Raw genomic sequence first — 21,666 nt, forward strand, 5'->3', positions numbered from 1 at the left:
TGTCATCTCCGGTCATTTTGTTTGCTGCTCTGTAAACCATTTTGTTTCTGTTCTTTGATTTCTAGACTTCACCGCCTTGATCCCATTGCTTGCCAGGACAGGCTCCGGCTCCCCCGAACTCTGAATTGAGAGAGGAGGAAGGGTGGATTTCTGGACTTGTAGGCACAGACGGGAGATGGCGAGGTCCTCTTACAGCAGCGCCTGCACTCTTACTATGGAACAAAATCTTCCAAGTCCGTAACAAGTCTCCCCCCAAAACACTGGCGCTCTTCGCTTTTCCCACAGTGCTCCTGCTCCCATCACGTCAATTATCAGCCACAACCTGACCTACAAGGCCAAAACGGACAGATACAGGTGTTTGTCTCCTCTCCCTTTCTGTGCTGTTGTGTTCTGTCCCTAGTGTACAACACATCTAGGTACGGAAAGCCCATTTTTAACCCAACGAGATGTACTGCGAGTATGACAGGGTGTCTACAGCATGTGCCCTTTCACCTCCGCACATGGATCACACCGAGTCTTGCCGGGTTTCACAAACGCCTTCACTTTCCCTGCCAGGGTCTGAAATCAATCTCCCGTGACGCTCTTCCTCCAGGTCTGCTGCCCCACACTGCAAGAGCCCATCTTGTGTTACATGCTACAAACGAGCCAGCGCCGGCCCACCTCAAAGGGCTTCCAGCTGCAAGCAGCACCAACTGAGAGTGGAAGGGAGGGCAGGAGTCCAAGTGTTTCCAGATGTGTGCAGATGTTGGCCCAGAAACCTCAGATGCGAGAGATGAAAGGAGCACAGTAGTGGGACTCCTAAACAAACCAGCCACCTTCACTGCATTTTTATAGCGTTATTTTGAAAGCCACTCTGCAATTAAACTACAGGCAGCTGTAGTTCTCCACTCTCTGGTTTCAGGGGCAGAGACCTCGATAGCTGACAATAAGCGTTAACAGACTGGGATTATTAAATTACATACATTCTTTTTTAGGAGATGGAAAGACTCTATGGCGATCTACTGAAATTAGAAATATTAGGTTACTTAAATGGAAAGGAGAAAAAAAATCAGATTTAAATGTCTGGAGCATACTGTTTGGCATGGAGAGTGTATGTGCAGGCCTGTTGGGAGCAAAAGAGGAGGCTCGAGTAGAGATCTGCTTTGAAATTATAAATTAAAAATGAACCACTCAATGAACGCAAGCGAGCAATAGCCTGCAAAGGCATTTTTGTCCCTCTTCTCTCGCAGAAAATCACCTGTCGATATTCCCAGGGGAGTTTAACAATCCCGCCCTCCGATCACGGAGACAGTGCCTGAAAACCGTGGAAGCTGGGAAGATCTCTCTCCCTCCTTGAAGCCCACAAAAGAGGAGGGATGGCAAGAGCTGTAATCTCTTCCTAATAAGGAATGTCAGTCCTAGCCTTAGGAGCAGTAATCCACACCAGGGAGCCAGGATTAGTGTGGCTCCGTTTTTCTGAAAAGCTCCATTTTAAACCCCAGAATGAGGCTTGTCCATCAACGGGAAGCCCAGCACGCTGCAGCGATCAACTCTGACACGGGTCTAATGTGCATCTATATCAAGTGCACAGTGGGAACGGGGACAAGACCTGCAGACCTGGGAGCTTGACCTTCTGTCTCATGCAGGGCCTGATGCAGACGCTAAAGCAGAAAACCAGTACTTCGCATCTGGGCCCAATGGTGTGGCAGGAAAACAGAGGACATAGCACAATTCGTCACAACAAAATGGCAAGCCGTGTGACAAAATCAAACGACGATGCATCTTGCTTTCTCCTCCTTGGTGAAAGGGGTTAAATAAGGAAAGACACCGGCACAAAACGCGGTTTTCCCCAGGACCCTGCATGAATCCGAGGAGGAGGACGACTATTTTTAGAACTTTTTATAGATGAAGCAGCCGCCGCGTCAGAGATTCCAGCCCCGCTCCCGAGGCGCCATGGAGAGTTTTGACTAAATTAGGCCCGGACTGCTGCTGAGCATCAGGGTAAACATCTCCCCCCGCTGAAGTCGGCGGAGCAGCAGGACTCGGAGTCAGGGTGCTCCGTCTGGAGGGGGGAGGCCGGCTGCTCGCAGGGCCTTGGCGGGGGAACGTCCGGGCACGGGCACAGATTAATAATAATAATAATAATAATTGCTTACACTTATATAGCGCTTTTTCTGGACACTCCACTCAAAGCGCTTTACAGGTAATGGGGACTCCCCTCCACCACCACCAATGTGTAGCATCCACCTGGATGATGCGACGGCAGCCATAGTGCGCCAGAACGCTCCCCACACACCAGCTCTCAGTGGGGAGGAGAGCAGAGTAATGTAACCAATTCATAGAGGGGGATTATTAGGAGGCCATGATTAGTAAGGGCCAATTGGAAATTTGGCCAGGACACCGGGGTTACACCCCTGCTCTTTTCGAGAAACACCCTGGGATTTTTAATGACCACAGAGAGTCAGGACCTCGGTTTTACGTCTCATCCGAAGGACGGCGCCTGTTTACAGTATAGTGTCCCCCTCACTATACTGGGGCATTAGGACCCACATGGACTGCAGGGTGAGCGCCCCCTGCTGGCCCCACTAACACCTCTTCCAGCAGCAACCTTAGTTTTCCCCAGGAGGTCTCCCATCCAGGTACTGACCAGGCTCACACCTGCTGAGCTTCAGTGGGTTGCCAGTTGTGAGTTGCAGGGTGATATGGCTGCTGGTATGAGACGGGGGAGGAGAAAAAGGGACGAGGCCCACGCACGCACAAATGAAAACGGGTGACGGAAGCGTTTTCGGCTTCTGTGCAGCTCAAGCAGATACGCTTCCTGCTGCCGATTTTAACTCCAGGCACGTACGGGCACAGAGAGCTCTTTCTAACGGGAGGCAGGCTGCAATATTGTAAGGATTCCCTGCATCCGATACGGAGAAGCGTGAAGATGAAGGCACAAGGGAAACCTGAAGCCTGATCGCAGCAGATCTTAGAAGCTGAGCAAGGCAGAGGTCCCCCACCCTACTCTAAGGAAAAGCAGGCTGCTGCACTAAGTGGTGCTGGTTGCCCAGTGCCTGCAGGGGGCGCCCTTCTTTCTGAAACGAAAGCCCCAGTATGCTGACAAGGGACAGGGTGAGATGTTAAGCCACAGACCTGACTACTTAGTCAATAAAGATCAAGGGGCAGTTTGGAGAGTGTGACTCCTATATTTGAGCCAGCAGCCATATCACCTTGCAACCCTAACTGGTAGCCCACTGAAGCTCAGCAGGCGTGAGCCTGGTCAGTACCTGGATGGGAGACCTCCCGGGAAAGCGAAGGCTGCTGCTGGAAGAGTTGTTAGTGGGACCAGCAGGGGGAGCTTACCCTGGGGTCTATGTGGGTCCTGATGTCCCAGTATAGTAATGGAGACACTATACTGTTAAAAGACGCTGTTCCTCAGATGAGACATAAAACTGAGGTCCTGACTCTCTGTGGTCATTACAAATCCCAGGGTGTTTCTCGAAAAGAGTAGGGGTGTTACCCCACTGTCCTGGCCAAATTTCCCCCTGTCCTTTTTCCAATCATGGCCTCCTAATAACCCCCATCTCTGAACTGGCTTCATCACTCTGTTCTCCTCCCCACTGAGAGCAGGTGTGTGGTGAGCGTTCTGGAGCATCATCCAGGTGGGGCTGCATACTGGTGGTGGAGGAGGGGATCCCCATTACCTGTAAAGCACTTTGAGTGGAGTGTCTAAAAAAGCTCTATACAAGTGTAAGGAATTATTCATTATTAATATACTGGCCGTAACTCAATCGGGAAGTCATGCACTGTGCTGTAATTCAGTGGAGGACAAAGTGGGTCCAATCCTATATGGGAATCACTTTAGGATGAGAAGTGCTATAACTAATGCAAGGAATTATTAATGACTCTGTGCCCGATGTCCAGTTGGACTGTAAAGGGTGAGAATACACAGGGATTCTCTATATCCCACACCAGGATTGTAAAAACAACTACAGTGCCTACAATGACTGTACACAGAGGGACAGGCAGGATTCTGATAATCCTATGACAGGCAGAAACTGGGACTGGGAGAATGGAAATATTTGGCACTTTCTTCGTTTCAGTCCACTACCCCCGGCTTTGACATGGAAACCCTCCGTCACTCAGTGCTGTTAGCGCAAGGAGAAACAGGAAAAGGAAGCAAAATTCCCCCGAGACTAACCACTAGATCCGAGTTGGAAAGGCAACTGCAAAAACACAGATGAGAAAGATAACCCAAAGACATTCTTCCAGCAACAGGACAAGTTAAAGGAAGGAAATGCAATAATCAAGCACATTCATAGAGCGCTAACTTTTCATCTCCCTTGCTAAGCATGCTGATGCTTTTGAAGAATCCTGCACTGGGGGTAGCACACCCCCCTCTCATGTGCAGAGCCTGAAAAGAGCTGGATATTCCACAGGGAGTCTGGGCACGTCCTTGCTGCCACCCCACCCCCCCCCCTCAGATCAGAAGGAATGCAACTGGAGCTGCTATCAGCATGCGAGAGCTTATCAGCCGTGCCCAGACAGTGCCCACCGCACACGGGCAGGGTCTGGCTGGCTGGCTGTGCGGCGCTCGTCCCCGGACCGGTGTCAACACGGCCCCCTTCTTTCTGCTCGCGCACGCTTCCTGTCCGCGATCCCAGCTCCCGCTGGGCCCCAGCCCGAGGATTTGAGTCACGGAGAGCGGTCCATTCACGTCTACAGCGATTCTCATGAATCGAAGAGGATAAGACGGGCAGCGTCAGGTTTGAACTCCAGAGCTGCTCTCTGAAAAGGACTCACTGAGCCATTGGAAAATGGGGGCATGCTGCGTTTAAGGATAAACGATAACTTGCAATTGAACAAAACTTACTGATTTTGTCATTAGGATCTTGATAATATTATTATTATAATAATAGTATCAATATGACCAATATTGATATTAGTTGCTGCCTCGCAGCGCTGGGGACTTGGGTTCAATTCCTGGGGTGCCATCTGTGTGGAGTTTGCATGTTCCTCCGGAGTTTGTGTGGGTTTCCTCCCCACAGTCCAAAGGGATACTGACAGATTGATATGTGCCATGTCAATATATAATTGGCCCTGCTGAGTGCGTCTGAGTCTGTCTGCCCTACGATGGACTGACGTCCTCTCCATGGAGTATCCTGCCTTGTGTCTGCTGCTTGCTGGGATATGCTTCAGTGGGCCAGTGACCGTGGTTAGAAAAGGGACAGATATTAAAATTGTAATCCATTCGAAAAATGATCAAAAGTGCGCTTTATTTTAACTGAAGAATCACTAAGAAGGTCAAGGAGCCAGCACAAACACACCAGTATGTTGCAGCTCAGATTTTATCATCACACAGGCCTCATACCTGTAGAGCAGAAGTGATGTGGGGGAAAACTGACAACGACATTTGAGAAACACTCATTATACAAATCACCGTAATTCTATCAATCATAATAAAACATCAGAATTACATGAAGATTAAATCAAATTCAAATTTAATGGTGAGAAGTGTTTACTAGGAGGTTACGCAAAAGAACAAACATTTTAAACGGATTGCTAAGTTGTGACTCAAGACGTGGATGGTTTTCATTGTTTGGAAACACAAACTGAAATCCCAGGTCCTTTATTATGGAAAACTATGACCGGCTCCCCCAAACCCAGACTCTTCAAGGATAAATCTCAGTTCTGTTTTTATCTTATCAGCAAGCCTAAACACAGCCTTATAAAGGCATGTTTCTAGAAATCAAAATACCCCAGCAATTAGAACAGCAAGAAAAAGGTCACAAAAACAAAAGAGGCCCATCTAGCCTGTTTGGTAGTTACTAGTTAATTGATCAAAGGATCTCATACAACTGTTTCTTGAAAAACTTGGCTGGACATCTTGATTCATTCATCCACAAACCTTGTTAAAAATCACCTCCGACTTGTCCAATTAGATTTAAAAAACTTTAAAAAAAAAAACTTTAAAATGATCCAATATGTATACTCCACTCCTCTCTAGGTGGCTGCTAAATCACAAACTCAAAGATACTCACCCAGAGAGGGTCTCATTTTGTTTGGGAAGTTTAATCTGGCTGTGAAAGACAAAACCCACCCTTTCCGAGACAATGCTCAAGGACACCAAGTCTCTCGTTTCCAGAGATATGCAGTGAAAAGTAAAGGAATTCAGTAGCCTGGGGGAGTAGATACCTTCTAAAAAACACCTGCCTGTCCAGAGCATTATCTCAAGACACCTGCTAAAGCCTACACACAGAGACAGACCTCAAGATTCAAATTCAAAGAGCTATTATTGGCAGGAAAGTTGAAGTACAGTGTCTGCAAAGCAATGACAATTAGCAGAACCTTCAGAACAATACAATCATTTGACTCTCCCTCTGCTGCTCGAGCTGTGACAGGAGATCACAGACTAGATGGCCAGGTCTACCGCATTTCCTCCCCCAGTACGACTGGAAGCTGATTTCCGATTCTGGCAGGTGTGGGAATTATGCGAGTTGACTGGTTGTTTTGGGGAAGAACATTTCTCTAAATACCGAGTATTTCTTACAATGCTGCAGAACATACACCTCTGTCTCTGCTTCTCTCTGCTGGCAATCGGAGGATAGCTTGTCCACTCTGGGCGGCCAGGTGGTGGTCACTAAGCCTGTACATCATCAGGGTCTGTTTCTCCCGAAAGACACTTGGCCAGTGTGAATTTTCTTGTTTAGGGCCTGGTAGCTTTCCAGTTTGCGCGTCTTAATGGGTAACGTACAGTAGCTTTGCTGGTGTAGTAATTTGACACACTGTCTGCCAAGAAACACAATGCAAGTGTCCGGCAGAGGAGATACAAGAGTCACAAGCCAAGAAATGAGAACAAGCGGAGGTCTCCTTAAATCACAGCAGAATACGACACCTCCACACGATTTGCAAGGAATCTCCTGTATGTTATTAAAGACAATGCGACTGACACACACCCAGATAATCAATTCAATAAAAACCCTGAGGTAAACAAGTTTCTTCTTAAAAAACTTTTAACCACATTTCCTCTGAAATCTGAATTTATGATCCCAAAATGATTTAAACCGTATTGTACTGAAGCAAAGGAAGGGTGTATGCTGCCTTTTGTCTATGGCCATCACACAACCCAACATGTCAAAATTACCTGACATACTCCAGTTCAGAAAAAAAAAACAGCCAATGACGAAAACTGAGGATAATGATCAAGAGACAGGAATGGAGGAAGTTCAGGTAGGCGATGCTTTTACAGGACATGAAAGGGCCCATCTGACCAGGCTGGGAGTTAGTAGCTAACTGACTAAGGATCTTATCCAGTGGTTTCTTGAAAGAATCCAGGGTTATCAGAGTCAATAACATGGCTGGATCAGATGTTCCAGCCTCCCACAACCCTTTGTGTAAAGTGGCGTCTCCTGCTCTTGTATGGACAGCTGTTAAGGCCTGACTTACATGAGCCATAGGACACAGACACACACACACACCAGCAATATGGAGACTGGAGTGAGGCTTACCTTCCTGGACTCGCGGCAGGTGAGACTGATCAATCTCCAGCTCAGTCATGGCTGCAGCGCCCCCTACCAGCTCCACGGTGAGCAGTCACAATGCCATGGCTACCACGGGGGGGCGCTGGCGCATACAGCAGCAGATCTCTTCCTACGAGGAGGGAAAACAGGTTGATCAGGATCAGACTGGCCAATCATTGTGCTCACGCAGGCCTAGAGTTTTAGTTGCTTTCAGGAATCTGCACTAGGACCATGGTTCAATGTGGTCATGTTGTTAACTGATTGCTATTAAATTTACTTGGCCTCTAGTAAATTGAAACCACTACTGGTATAATAATGAAAACAAAACACTTTGAGCAGTTCACAGTACAACTACCATAGTATATGATATTTATACCACTCTTTGTGGTGTTGCAAGAACTACCGACAGTTTTGCAGAAGAAAATAGATCAGGCACTATGATCAGCCTTATAATTCACTGAAGAAACTTTAATATTCCTGATCTCTCGTTTTCAGAGTTAACACTCTGTAGCCCGTCTTCATCAGATCTCAGAAGCTCGGCAAGGCTGAGGTTTAGTTAGTACAGGATTGTAAGACCAGGGACACTGTGCTGAAGAAAGTGCCGTCAGTCAGAGGAAAGATCACAAGGCACTTCGTGTAAGAGAAAAGGTGGTAAAACTGATTGCCTGGCTACATACAATTCTGGGCTTACACAACTCGGCTCACAAGAAGTCGCCCCTTAATTTAAATGGTGGAGCAATTTCTCACTTCTCCACCAGATCTGCCCTATAGAGGGATAGAGGAGCCCTCGGAGCTGAACGACTGTCGCGCATCACTTTCAAAACGTGATGCAAAACGTTTTGGGGATGTGCCATATCAATGCAAGAAATTATACACAAAGTACTGTGGCAAGATGGGTAAACTCCATCGCTGCAGAAGTGCTCATAGCATGAGAGGGTCTGTCTATAAAGCAACCCGAGTTCTGGAGAAGAAAACCATCTTCATTTTAATACCAGGCCATTGTTTCCAGAGGGCTTTCTGTGGTGACCTCCTGGACTGGCTGATCAAGTAACACTGACCTAAGCACAGCTGCACCATCCTTTCAGAACAGCCTTCTCTAGTTTACAAGAGCCTTTCGTTACGTATGAAACTTAAGGCAGGAAAAACAGGAAAGCGAGAGCTTACTGCATTTCCATCTCACATCATACCTGCTGTGCACCATCAAGCAACAGATTACAAAAAAGGAGCTTACTGACTCTTAGTGCACCCGTGCATTAACAGCTAAAGTTTTGTTTCGGGGATTTTTTTCAGTGGATCCTGACCAAGAGTTTAAGTCAAGCTCCCTTCCGTAATTACAGTTATTGTGCTGGATGGACATGACGTACAGGTCATGTTTCAGCGCTGAAAGATGCCATGTGCTTTTAAAAGCCAATACCTTTTAAACAAGTAGGAGAGACCCACTAAACATCACAACCAGACAGAAGCTGGCCATCAAACCTTAAATATTGCATATATATTCAGAATTGTTCAGCTCACTTTTTATGGTTGAACAGAGGCTCACTGGTGTTTTTGAAGCTGTTGGGCACAAGGAATACGATGCAACACGGGTAGTGTCACCATGGCATTGAAAATCTCTCTTGCGGAAATATACATTGTTCCATGGAAAAGAAATCACATTTCTCAGGACATATTCAATTACAATTTGGAATAAACTAAGTAAATTCTTAATTAAGTCTGCAACAAACACATACTGCACAATATTATCAAAATAAGTGCTAGGTTGTTTTACATACTGTCATGACTTAGAGTTGATCAGTTCTCTCCCACTCCTACGAGCCTTGATCCAAGACAAGCGTATTACATCCCCACCCTCTAATAACATTCCACAGCTAAGAGCGGAGATGCCCCAAAGGTTTTCATATGCATCTCTCTCCAACTTCTCAGGAATTACTGCGCTACTGATGCCAAAACAGGCTTGCTGGCTGACACTTCTATGGAGAAACGTGCATTCATGTTCACAGTTAAATTCCTCAAGACACAAAGACGACACACACACACACAAAAAAAGAAACAGTGAAGATGAACAAATTTGACCTTGAAAAAAACTCTTTTGCCACCTTTGCCCCTCCTGTGGTCTCCAGCCAGGGAAAGAAGAGAGACTCAGCAGGGGGTGGGGCTGAAGGACACAAGGTGTTAATCGAGCCAAGCATGGCATCATTGAGCAGGTCATGACAACAGTCTTGAGGGTTTGTGTTGGCGTGTGCTCTTCAACAGTACATCCGTGTGCTCCCTTCCAGCCTATAATTACTGCCAGGTGCCGAATTGCTACAAGTGCTCCAAGTGTTGGGAGGTTGATGACTTAAATGTTATAATGTAACACCTGCTGACCAGGGGCTATCCAGGATCAAGGATGACCTATTCCTATGCCAGCCAACTGTAGAAAGACAAGTATTTCACACAATAATAGTGCATACCCACAATAATTATCGGGGATGACAAAATGTAACTTTTTACAGAAATCTGACTGCCTTTAGAAATTAAAAAAAAACACAACTATTTTTTTTTTGCTGTGTATGACCAAAACTATATAGCGTATTTGAAAAGCAAAGGCAGTGAAATGAATTGAAAAGAGCAAGATCTCCTGTAGCAACATGTGCCCAGCACTTCAATGTGTTAAATATTCACTGAGAATTATTAGGAGCTGCCCATTCAAGTTTTAGATATTTGATTAAAATCGGCACACAAAACAAAGCTGGGTGATTTAACCGACACAGACTGATCGTTACTTAAGCTACTGTGACCACAACACCTCGTGATGCACAGTAAAGATCTTAAATACTGTTATACGATAATTACAGACATTAGAACATCAGGAGTTACCTAAACACTACTGTAGATGTATAGATCACTTCTATCTTAATAGGAACAACACCAAATATGACCGAATGCAATATTTTCCCCCAAGATACTAAGGACTAAATATTATCCTTCCCCACGGGACACAGGCAAGAAAAGGGACACTGTTGTGTTTGGGTCTGCTCCGTTTTGTGCCTGGTGTTGTGCAATAGTAATCCGCTTCAGCAGATGCCCTTATCCAGGGTGACTCAGTGGCACACAGTCAACACAATAATGATTGTAATTAACATCCACAATAGCAGGACAAACAAAACCAGTAACACAATAACGCAAGGAAAATGCAGTCAGTTACACAGTGCAGTAAGCACTGCTACCAGGTCGTTTTTAGGTAATTCAATAAAATAAAGCTCAGTACAGACAAGTGGTTATAAATGAGTACAGGGGATCAAACCAGCAGTGCAAGAAGAGCGATTGGTGCGCGCTGGCTATAAGACAGGAGAAATTAGAAAACATGATCAGGGACGTGCACCCTTTGGTATTCAAGCTCTGCTGAAAAGTGTTTGCAAATGAACTGCAAGCGCTCCAGGCGTATAATAATCGCGTGGACTTTAAATGCCCCACGATAAAACGCACATTTGCTCTTAAATGGAAAGTGCCGATTCGGGAACAGAAAACCTTAAAATTATGACCAATTTTAACTTGACCATCGATTTCAACACCTGACCATGGTCGTTCCCTGGCACACTGATCGAAGCGAGTTCCGGAAGAGTCTTTTCCAGAATCAAAGCGGAGATTTAAAACACACGGACTCGCTGCCTCAACAAACGAAAGCGACAAAAATCAGTACAATTTAAACAGGAAGGCGTTTGTTCTCATGGAACTTTTTTACAGATTTCTCTCTTGAATTAGTAATACGCCACTCCCAATGTACAGGCTTCGTAATACCTTAAAAACACGAGTCAACACTACATTATTTGCAAAAATTAAATATTTCATGTATGACAGGACAAGAAGGAAGCAGAGCACAAAGAATCAGCCAGAAACCAGACTCGCGTGTGATTAAAGTTTATTTTAATGCGACATTTATGCCAACATACAGTGCATGTTTTCCCCATGCAACACTGAGCATTTTCAGGTCTTATATTTTGATTAAATTGAGCTCATCTGACAAAAACTAAATCGAAATTAAAGTTACTGTCAAAATGCAACAATTGTCGCCTTAAACAACACAAACACGATCACGAAAGCGCAGCGTCACGAACAAGCGGCGTGACAACATATCGACAGCCTCCCTTCGGTCCGTTTTCTAGAAGAGAATACAGACATTTTCAGCAGTCTGCCCGAAACTTGGAAATGTTTGCGGGCTACACTGCCTTTCCCTCTTCCCTATCCCGCATTCCTCCTCGCTCCCGGGACAACCGAGCCGGCTGGCTCTCCACCTTTCCCAGACTCCACATCTCCACAACCGTCCCCAGCCCCGAGGCACGGGAAAGTGCGAGTAAGACTAGCAAAGGGGGAAATAAGGACTAAAATCTGAACAGAGCTCTGTATTCTACGTCTTTAATTCCTAAACACACACACACACAAAAAAAAGCAAAACTTGCAGGACAAGACTTCAAAAGTGCAACATTTGTCCCTATTGTTTTGCGCAGCTCAAGCACTTAAATCACGCTTGCGACCTCAGTCGTTCTGCAACTTTTTAACGCTCAGTTGTCACAAGCTCCGCGGCGTGCAAGGAGCAACTAGCTAACTTCACAACCATTTTTTTTACCTGAACAAGACGATAGCCGTGCAACCAGAATGTCTTCGCTGGCGGGTTATTTGTCCCTTTTCTTGAATTGTATTTTTTCTCTCCTCCTGCTCGTCAGCGGTGTGCCGAGTCTCCTTTTGAATGATTCCTCACGAACCCAGCCCGGACCTCGGTGCCACACAGCCCCCGAGAGCTCCTCCCGTCCCAGATTGTCAATGAAACACAACGCGCACCAGCTGGGGCCCGGACGGCAGCCCAGGGCGGACAAACTTCTCCTGCAGCGACTTGAATTTCACCCCCCGCCCGGCGCCGGCCGCGAAGCTCTTTTATCAGCTGGCGGTCGGGAGCACTTCTGGAAAGTTCCGGTTTGAGTTCGTCTGTTAAAGACCTGGCAGGGGAACCAAACAGCCCACAGGCCATAGAAAAAAACACGGCTCGGTCCGACAGTGGAGTGAAGCAGCGGTTTGCGCTCCGCAGTCTTGATGAAGCGCTTTGAGAAGCCACGTTTAAAGGCGCTATATAAAATAAAGTTTATTATTATTATTATTATTATTATTATTATTATTATTGATCAGAGGGTCGCGGGTTCAAAGTCGCCATGGCAGATAATGTACAGAGTAAAATAACGGGATAAAATACTCTGGTTAAGAAACTGGGCACAGCTCTGTTGAAAAAGTTCTGTGGTCCTGGAAAAATCAGACCACCACGACGTACTCTCTCGACTTCTTTCGTTGGCCGGTCATTAGTGGTTGAAATCTCCTGTTCATTTTTAACCAGTCGTCGAAGAACCCCAGAAAGCCCCATTCATTCAGCCGGTCAAGCAATGTCCGTTTATTTTTCGGTGATCTCAAAGCGAAATGAGTACCCCGCCGTGATTCGAATCGGTTTTGAACAGTAAGGCGGCACAAAGTGTCGAGTCCAACAAGTCGGCTTTTACATGTGAAGCTTTTACGTTTCCGCTCATGCTCTCAGTGGGGAGGAGAACAGAGCGATGAAGCCAGTTCATGGATGGGGATTATCAGGAGGCCGTGAGCGGTAAAGACCAGAGGAAAATGTGGTCAGGACACCGGGGTAACTGCTGGTTACATCTCATCCGAAGGACGGCGCCTTTTGAGAGTCTAGTGTCCCCGTCGTTATACTGGGGCATTAGGACCCACACAGACCGCAGGGTGAGCGCCCCCTGCTGGCCCCACTGACACCTCTTCCAGCTGCAACCTTCGTTTTTCCCAGGAGGTCTCCCGTCCAGGTACTGACCAGGCTCACGCCTGCTTTAGGTTCAATGGGCTGCCTGCTGAGAGTGCCAGGGTGACAGAGCCGCTGGCAAATTTATCTTTAAACTAAATGAAATAATACTTTAAAAGTATTATCCTTCGAGTAAGAATACAACAGACATGCAACAGATAAAATAGTATTATTCATACAGGAGACCCAAAGGACAAAGATCAGAGTCATAGCTGTGCTGATAAAATGCTTTCAAAATCAATCTACAGACTACTATAATGCATGGTACCACAAGTCTGTTCCAAGAGCTTAACCAAAAAAAAAAACAGTTTTCTGAGGTTTCTGCGCCACCTGCTGGTTCACAAAAATAAAACCTTCCTTTTACTATAGAACACAGAGAGCACTGCACTATGCACTTGGAGAGTGTAAAAATGCAACACAGTTTACTCAACTACAACTTGAACACCTTTGGTGTAAAGAAGTAATTACTTTTAAAAAAAACAGATAGGTCTATCACCTCTTTTACCAGCCCTGCTGTACTGCGTTCTGCAACACTAGTTAAATAAAACCTAGTTTTACGTTTAGACTCCTGCTATGAGGCGTTACTGTGGGGGGTAACTGCACACTCAGCAGAATGTTGTCATTGTCTGCAACCATCATTTTCCTTGGGGTATGAATGTTGAAATAGTCATGTTACCTCAGTCAGGAAGCTATCCTCCTCCATAAACTGAAGCTTAGGTCCTTTTCCTGCTCTGATCGTAAGATATCATCGGGTGCAGGTGCAGTATGTGGATCTGCGGGGGTATGGTAAGACTGACCTGTGGAAGGACACAAGCACCTCTCCTTGGGACAGGGCTGAATCCGGTTAGTGAGGGCTGATCCCAGTGCCTATTCCAGACCCCCAGGATGCCAGGTGAGACCACACCCTAGACAGGACACCAGTTCATCACAGGAAACCTGGAAACACGCAGGGAGAAACTAAGATATAATCCTCTTTTCTGCACTTTAACTTTAAAACACCCCAGTGAGCTAACTGCTTATTCTCTATAACCGGTCTAGCTAAGAAAACGTGATTTAGATCTGTGGCTAACTCCTCCTCTGTGACAGAGTTTGTGGAGTATCCTTATCTATCTCTGCCTGCCTGTTGCATGCATCTTCAGCAAGCCACTCCTCACTTCCCTCTTCAACTCTTTCTGATCCACTCCTCACTGCCCTGTGCAACCTCTCCAGCCCTCTCTGATCCACTCCTCACTGCCCTGTGCAACCTCTCCAGCCCTCTGATCCACTCCTCACTGCCCTGTGCAACCTCTCCAGCCCTCTCTGATCCACTCCTCACTGCCCTGTGCAACCTCTCCAGCCCTCTCTGATCCACTCCTCACTGCCCTGTGCAACCTCTCCAGCCCTCTCTGATCCACTCCTCACTGCCCTGTGCAACCTCTCCAGCCCTGTCTGATCCACTCCTCACTGCCCTGTGCAACCTCTCCAGCCCTGTCTGATCCACTCCTCACTACCCTGTGCAACCTCTCCAGCCCTCTCTGATGACCGTTAAGCTATCCTCTCTTTATTACCCAGTGTGAATTTTGCAGGAATAAATACTTAACATGATCCACCTTTTTATTGGGTGCAAACAGTTTGCATAATCCGGAACAAACTATACATCCCCAGTCCCTGTCTTTATTCTACTTAGCTCCAATTTTGGATACCGCTGTTAACGCCAGAGAGTTAAAAGCACAGCTCCCATTAGCCACCTACTCCAGTCATTAAGGTCCTTCAGAACTCTTTTCATAGCCTGTGGACTGTTTCTTGTGAACACTGCTGCACAGATCGAACTACTCAGAAGCAGTCAGCTCAAAACCTCCACACTGCTTCTGCCTTGTCTTGCCCTGGACACCTCTTCAGATGAGCCCAGCAGATTCAAGATTCAAGATTTCTTTATTTGCCATATACCACAAGTGTATTGCAATGCTTACTCATTCAGCTGTACCCAGTAACATAATGGAGAAAACAATATACAGTATATAGGCACAAATGACAAACAGACATGGACAATAAATTTAGATAATAGACATTATAATACAGCCAAGACAGGACATAGTGCAAACAGTGCAGTACCTTAAAATGCAGGTGCTAATTTGAGCTGTTTATGATGCGGACTGCTTGGGGGAAGAAACAGTTTTTGATTCTGCTGGTCAGTGTTCTGATACTGCGATACCTCCTACCAGACCCCAGGGGTGAGAACAGATCGTGGCCTGGGTGAATTGGGTCCCGAAGGATAGCTCGTTTGGGAGAACACATTTAATGACATGAGTTATTCGCTTCTATCTAGACTTAAAGGAGTTTTGGCTTTTTGTCGACTTGGGACCCATCAGAAAGAAAATCTCAGTATGTTTTGGAAACCCCATAGGTCTTAGGCACCATCGAGAGTCACAATATTTGTATGTTTTGAGCATCAGCAGTTCACTCAAAGCCTTCACTGTTGCTTCATGTTATAACAATGTTGACTTACAACAACTTTGAATTATTTCCTGGCAGTTCTCTATTTTTCACAACAAATATTTACTTCTAAGCTTTTACTTTTATGGATGCATATACAGTATAGTTGTAAAATGCGAGAGATTAGCCCCAACAGCACTTAATATTAGCTGCTCACAATAACACAGTGATTAGCTACCTCGCAGTGCTGGGGTCCTGTGCTCAGTTTTGGACCTGGGGTGCTGTCTGTGTGGAGTTTGCACGTTCTCCTTATGTTCTGGTGGGTTCCCTCTGGGTGCTCCGGTTTCCTCCCACAGTCCAAAGACAGGTTGTTTAAGTGAACTGGGTCCTGCCGAATCTGTGTTTGTCCCGCCCTGCGATGGACTGCGGTCTGGTCCTGGGTGGCCCCCGCCTTGAGCCCAGTGCTTGCTGGGATAGGCTCTGGCCCCCCTTCGCCCCTGAATTGGAAGAAGCAGAGAGAAAACGAGTGGATGGTTTCCATCATTTCTGTATGTATACCCGCATCCCTGAGTTACCTTCATCATTGCTAAATAAAAGACACTCCTTTATCCTCCCAGCTGCATTCAACCGACTTGATGTTTGTCGGTTAGACATTCGTTTCCAGATAGCCCTCGGCGCTTCAAAAAGAACTGAACCCGAGTTCAGGAGGGGGTTGAGAGGGACGTGAGTCGCCCCTACCTGCTAAAATAAATTTGTTCACCGCAGCGCCTGGGCTCTGTCTGCCGCTGCTACAACACACATAAATAAGCGTTTATGGCACCTCTTAAAAAAAATAACAGCGAGTACAAACGGAGAGCGAATCACTTAGGCTCATTCACAGGGCCACATTCATTACATTTTTATAGAAGTCCCTGACAGGTATAATACCTCCTTTCGACTTTAACGTGAAATGTCAGGCCGCTGTGTCAGCCGGTTTCCATTTATTAAATTAAAATAACCTTTCACTTCTAATAAGATGAAAATTACACATTCAAGCTTTCACGCAGTAGCGCGGCCTCCTGCAACCCAATTATTCAAGCGAGTAGCAGGAGGAATACAGTGTTCTCAAAGAATGACGAAATAGCGCTGTAACGCACCTGTGAACAACATCGTGAACGCCATTTATCGGTGCACCACAGAGCTGTAAACGGGAAATTTACAATGGTAATTGAAGTGAAATAAATTAGACACAGCCTTCTCCCCTACAGAAGCGCGTAACGCAACGTAAATCCCAGAATTCCAAGTCGAAAAGCTCGGAAACCGAGTCAACTAGTTTGATTTTAATGTTGCTTCCTTTAACTAAAACTTTTTTTTTGTCACGCTAGGGTCACTCACTGACGTATTTTAGTCGTAGTGTGCCAATGGATAAGGTTAGCATTCATGACAAGGAAAAACTTTTTCCCAGTATAGTATTAATATGATTCTAGTTTCAAATTTGCCACACGACTAGCAAAGCGATTACAACAGGGGGATTTTCCTTTTCTTCTCCCAGCAAAACATTTAGAAAATCTGTAAAAACACACCTGCAAATTCTTGCTTTTTAAAGTCCCAATAAGGTGCGGTTAGCTCAAACAGCCCATACTTGGAACAACAAAAAACTTTCTGGTTGAGACCTGTAATGTCTCATTCCTATCTTTACACCTTTCGTGTTTTACCCTTCCTTTCTTAAAATGCGGAGCAAAGTGTGTTTCTTCGTTCTTGAAATACTCTTTCCAAAAGTCTGGGGCCCAAATTTGGCTCCCGGGTCACTCAAAACGATCCTATTCTCATTTGTAAGCTTTCTGGCCTTGTGTTTCCTATCTCTAGTCTTCAGGGGCCGGCTCAAATCTGCCCAAAAGCAAGTTCCAGGACCTGCGGACCAGTGGGTATTGATGGCTACCCCGTTTCCAAAGCTCAGCTCCTCTCTGTGAAAGCAGTGCGCTGCACACCTGCGTTTGGCTGAAAATTTATGAACTCAGTAAAAAAACAAAACAAAATTACAGGCACAGCGATAAAACAACCAGAGACCGGGGACAAGGGAGAGTCTCGTCCTTATTTACTTATTCATTCATCCGGTTGTGTATTTATGAGCAAAAGCAGCTGTAAAAAACAGAATATAGACGTAAGGGTGGGGGGGGGGGGTATTTTCGAAGGCAGGATGGATGAGGATATTTGCGCTCGCACGGTAGGAGGGGTATATAAATCAGGAGGGAGAGCGAGAAGGGGGCACATCAGACTCGGGACGCTGGAGAGGAGAAGTCGCCAAGCAAACGAAAATCTCCGACAAAGGTCCCTGCCGCACTGCCTCCCAGCTCTCCCCCGTGAAGACCAGCCATGATGGGCAAGCTCCTGCTGTCCTGGGCCCTGCTGCTCACCGTGTCCTGGCCCGTCTTCGCCCACCCCATCACAGACTCAGCCGAGATGTCCTACTCCGGGCCGGGTGAGTGTGACCAGCTGGTAACAGCCACAGGCTGACCCGGCACTCTGGCAGGGCAGCCATCCCAGCAGGCAGAGAGGGCTCGGGGGAGTTGACCGCACCAGAACTCCTGTTCGTAACGATGGACCTGTTGCTCAGTCTGCTGGGTGTTACAGGTGCTGCGGTGCATTTATCGTGTCCTGCAAGCAGGCGATTTGCCAAAGCAATGAGGAGGGGGTATGGGATGGCTGGGTAGCACAGAAAGCAAAGCAGGCTGCTTTGTGAACTGTGCTTTGCCCCCAGTGAGGGCACATTTTGATCTCTCGCACTGAAGAAGCTCAGAACGAGTTAAGAGGACAGAACACCATTTGTTTGGCATTTGTAAGCCCTGCTGAGAAGAAACATTTGTTCTTTTGAACAAAGGAGAGGCTCCCAACACAGTGTTGTGGCCCTTCGGTCTTGTTTTGTAAGTAGCTAACTGAAAGATCGCAGTGCATCTCCTCCAGCAGCACAGGTGGAAGAACTGTTGCCTGTGTGGATGTTCTCTTGAACTGTAGTCGTGCCTCCTTCCTCTTCAGTCCTCGGTCTGTTGCACGGGCTGAATCGAGCGTGGCGGCGGTCTTTTCTTGCAGTGTCGGTGGAGGAGAGTCGTGTGGTCAGCCCAGACGATCTCAGCCTCTCGGAACAGGCCTTCCTGTCCCAGGGCAGCCCAGCTCTAGGCTACTCTTCACTGCCAGCCGCTGACATCGTCCGGGATGGAGGTAAGAGCTTCTAGATCTGCATTATAGATCTGTACCATACACAGTATATATCTGGTTGTTGTTATTATGGGCGGCACGGTGGCACATTCATTAGCGCTGCTGCCTCTTTGTGCTGGGACTCCGGGTTCAATTCCGGACCTGGAGAGGTGTCTGTGTGGAGTTTGCATGTTCTCTTTCCTCTGGGCGCTCCAGTTTCCTTGCAGGGTCAAAGACATGCTGGTAAGTTAAGGGGCTTCTGGGAAGGCTGGCCCTGGTGGGTGTGAGTGTGTGTTTGTGTCTGTGTGCTCTGCCATGGACTGGTGTCTGGGCTGGACCCTGCCTTGTGCCTTTGCTTGCTGGGATAGGCACTGATCACCCAACTCCCTTATCTGTCTTTCTAAATTGTTAGAAAAATTATCATTATTGATTTCTTTTTGCATCTTATGCAAGTACAATCTGTTTTTTATTTGTTAATGGGTTCATGTTGTGTTAAATGCACTGCATTATTCATTGTGTCACAGCCTGCAAATTTCCCATCTTTGACAATATATAAGCACTGCACAGCTCTTGAGCCAGAGAGAGTACAGGGTGCTTTTCAGGGTACAACCAGTTATAACGCTCCTATAGCGTGTCAGTTTGATCCATTACGTTGTTTTGGACCTGCAGGTACTAATGTAAACCAAACATAGCTGCTGAGAATGCAAAGTATGTTACTGTGCCCTATTTTGCATGAATTTGCAGACACTGAAGTGAAATATCAAATATTTTGCTTTTTAATGGAATATGAAATATTTTTCTTTTCCTTCAGTACAGTCTGTGTAACAGCCTTTGGCTCATCAAGCCTTGAACAGAAGAATAATTTGACTAAACCTGGGCATGGGCAGGAATTAGCATTTTTAAATTTATGCAAAAAAAAGGAGGACTGAGATCTCTGCTATCCCTTTTTGAGAAGATCTTCTGTTCATTCCAGAGAGTCAGGTATAACTACACTACTAGTGTCGAGAGGTTGTACCTACGTAGTACAGTCTGCTGTGAAAGAGTAGGAGAATGAATTAAGGAGTCTTCCCTTTCTTACCCAGTGGGAATGGAATAGCCTTTATCATTGCCACTGCGTATGTGCGCATGCCTGCTGTCTACATCCCAGTGATGCTCACCTCTGGCTGTTATGTTTTTACATGAGCTCATGTAAGACACAAACTGAATGAGCCCATGATTCCCCAGAGCCAGGAGTGAGAATCACAGCTTTAGGGGTGCAAGATCTCTCAAGGTTGTTTCCCGATATCGTATTTCTTGTAATCTAAAGCATAGTTGGTTTTTTTTCATGCAGTGCTCCATTTCTTTAATCTACCAGCGGCGCAGTTCATGCTGTGAGCACTGGCTCTGTTATGTCTGCATTTTAAGAAATCAAATCTAATTATTCAAGTCATTACACTGGAGAGAAAAATTTCATTATGCGGTAATAATGCATTAATGACAGTGCTCAAGTTCATTCATTGTACAGGAGAAGTAAATCTCTCTTTCTCTCCCACTTCCTCCCTGTTCTGTCGCAGGCCTCAGAACAACAGGGTACGTTCCTCGGGAAGCTGTGAAAGAGGTAGGCACCGACGTCTTTGCAACGTTGAAGGATCCTGTTTCCGAGTTACAGAGCTTCTCATATTTTTGCAACTGAGCAGCAATATCGTGTTGCGCATGTGTGTTACAATGTATGATCACAGAGCCCCAAATTACTGAAATTAGCAGACTCCCTGTACAAATAAAGAGCACGGGACAAAATACCCAGCTCAAAATGGAGCAGACACAAACACCCTGGCGTTCGGTTCCTTGTGCAACGACAGTCTTCCGATGCAGAAGCCTGGTATTCAGATTGCAGGTGTGCAGTTACAGCAGTACGCGAGAGCTGGACAGCTATGTTATATGATGCTAATCGTGGGAAGGCAAGGGATTCTGATCAGGCCAACACGAGGTGCAGGGTTTGGCAGAGGACTGACTGTCCCGAACGCTCCCTTCCAGGTGCTGCTGGAGAAACAGAGCAGAGTGCCCCCGCTGAGCCGCTTCCTGGGAAACAGAAAGCAGTACCGGAAGAGAGGAAACACCTCCGAGTGCTTCTGGAAGTACTGCGTCTGAGGCCTGCTGCAGACACACACACACACACACACACACACCTCAGACGGCAGACTCGACTCAGACTGACACTTCATGACCCATCCACCAGCAGTTAATTGGTGAAGTTAATTGGCATCACGTTTTTTGACATGACCAGCAACGGGCACACATGTCCCGGGCGAACCGACACAGAGGTCCAAGCGGATGCAAGGACCAACCAAACGTTGTTTTAGAGCAAACAGAGCCACACTGCAGGACCCCAGTCTCACGCGGGCTCAGACAGGTTAAAGATGCTAACCCCTGGCTGAACTCTATCATACCACCCCGACACACCCTGAACCGATCAGACATAAAACTGAGCTTTGCCATGTTTGCCTTCTAGTTTTCCAGGACTCTTTTCAAAGTGCAAGTTTTGTCTTTTTTATGAATTGCTGGTGTTCCCAGGCCATCGTTTTTTTTTTTCTGTAGAAGACAGGCACACACACAGGCAGGAAACGAATCTCCCTCACTGCCGTTTTATAACGCCGATGACCAAACTGTACATACTGTACGGACAAACTTACAGTTCCTGAACCCACTGCTATGGGGGGTGCTGAATTGTACGTTGAATATGAATAAAGCTTTATGTTTTGAAAAGCTCGGATGTTGCTTTTCTGGTTTGAAGATGGT

The 21,666-nt window shown here is 46.4% G+C and overlaps 2 protein-coding genes across 8 annotated transcripts in view; one reads left to right on the forward strand and one right to left on the reverse strand.

The window, feature by feature from the left end:
• ccdc50b (coiled-coil domain containing 50b) overlaps positions 1-16,979 on the reverse strand; it is a 51,000-nt gene extending 34,021 nt beyond the window's left edge. Inside the window, exons 1-4 of one of the 7 annotated variants that reach the window (XM_088617588.1) lie at positions 16,857-16,979; positions 15,959-16,217; positions 14,106-14,244; positions 7,470-7,611 (exon numbers count right to left, since the gene is read on the reverse strand). In XM_088617588.1, coding sequence (XP_088473714.1) covers positions 7,470-7,518 — 49 coding nt within the window. In that variant the 5' untranslated portion in view covers positions 7,519-7,611; positions 14,106-14,244; positions 15,959-16,217; positions 16,857-16,979. Of the gene's footprint in view, positions 1-7,469; positions 7,612-12,087; positions 12,594-14,105; positions 14,245-15,958; positions 16,218-16,856 lie in introns of those variants that run through there. The other 6 variants (XM_088617587.1, XM_088617589.1, XM_088617592.1 and 3 more) reach the window with 6 other exon arrangements.
• Positions 16,196-21,580, forward strand: uts2b (urotensin 2, beta). Its single transcript, XM_088617601.1, has 5 exons — positions 16,196-16,268; positions 17,566-18,178; positions 18,787-18,915; positions 20,445-20,488; positions 20,905-21,580. The coding sequence occupies exons 2-5, from the start codon at positions 18,073-18,075 to the stop codon at positions 21,016-21,018; spliced, it is 393 nt and encodes a 130-aa protein (XP_088473727.1). The 5' UTR covers positions 16,196-16,268; positions 17,566-18,072; the 3' UTR covers positions 21,019-21,580.
• Positions 21,581-21,666: the final 86 nt, after the last annotated feature.

The sequence above is a fragment of the Lepisosteus platostomus genome, chromosome 23 (genome assembly GCF_059453375.1).
Source record: "Lepisosteus platostomus isolate fLepPlt1 chromosome 23, fLepPlt1.hap1, whole genome shotgun sequence".
Lineage (NCBI taxonomy): Eukaryota > Metazoa > Chordata > Actinopteri > Semionotiformes > Lepisosteidae > Lepisosteus > Lepisosteus platostomus.

Bases quoted from the DNA above. Each gene is read 5' to 3' on its own strand.
- uts2b (XM_088617601.1), top strand. From the start codon at position 18,073: ATGATGGGCAAGCTCCTGCTGTCCTGGGCCCTGCTGCTCACCGTGTCC. The intron at 18,179-18,786 runs GTGAGTGTGACC...CTTTTCTTGCAG, and splicing joins GATGTCCTACTCCGGGCCGG to TGTCGGTGGAGGAGAGTCGT. The intron at 18,916-20,444 runs GTAAGAGCTTCT...GTTCTGTCGCAG, and splicing joins TGACATCGTCCGGGATGGAG to GCCTCAGAACAACAGGGTAC.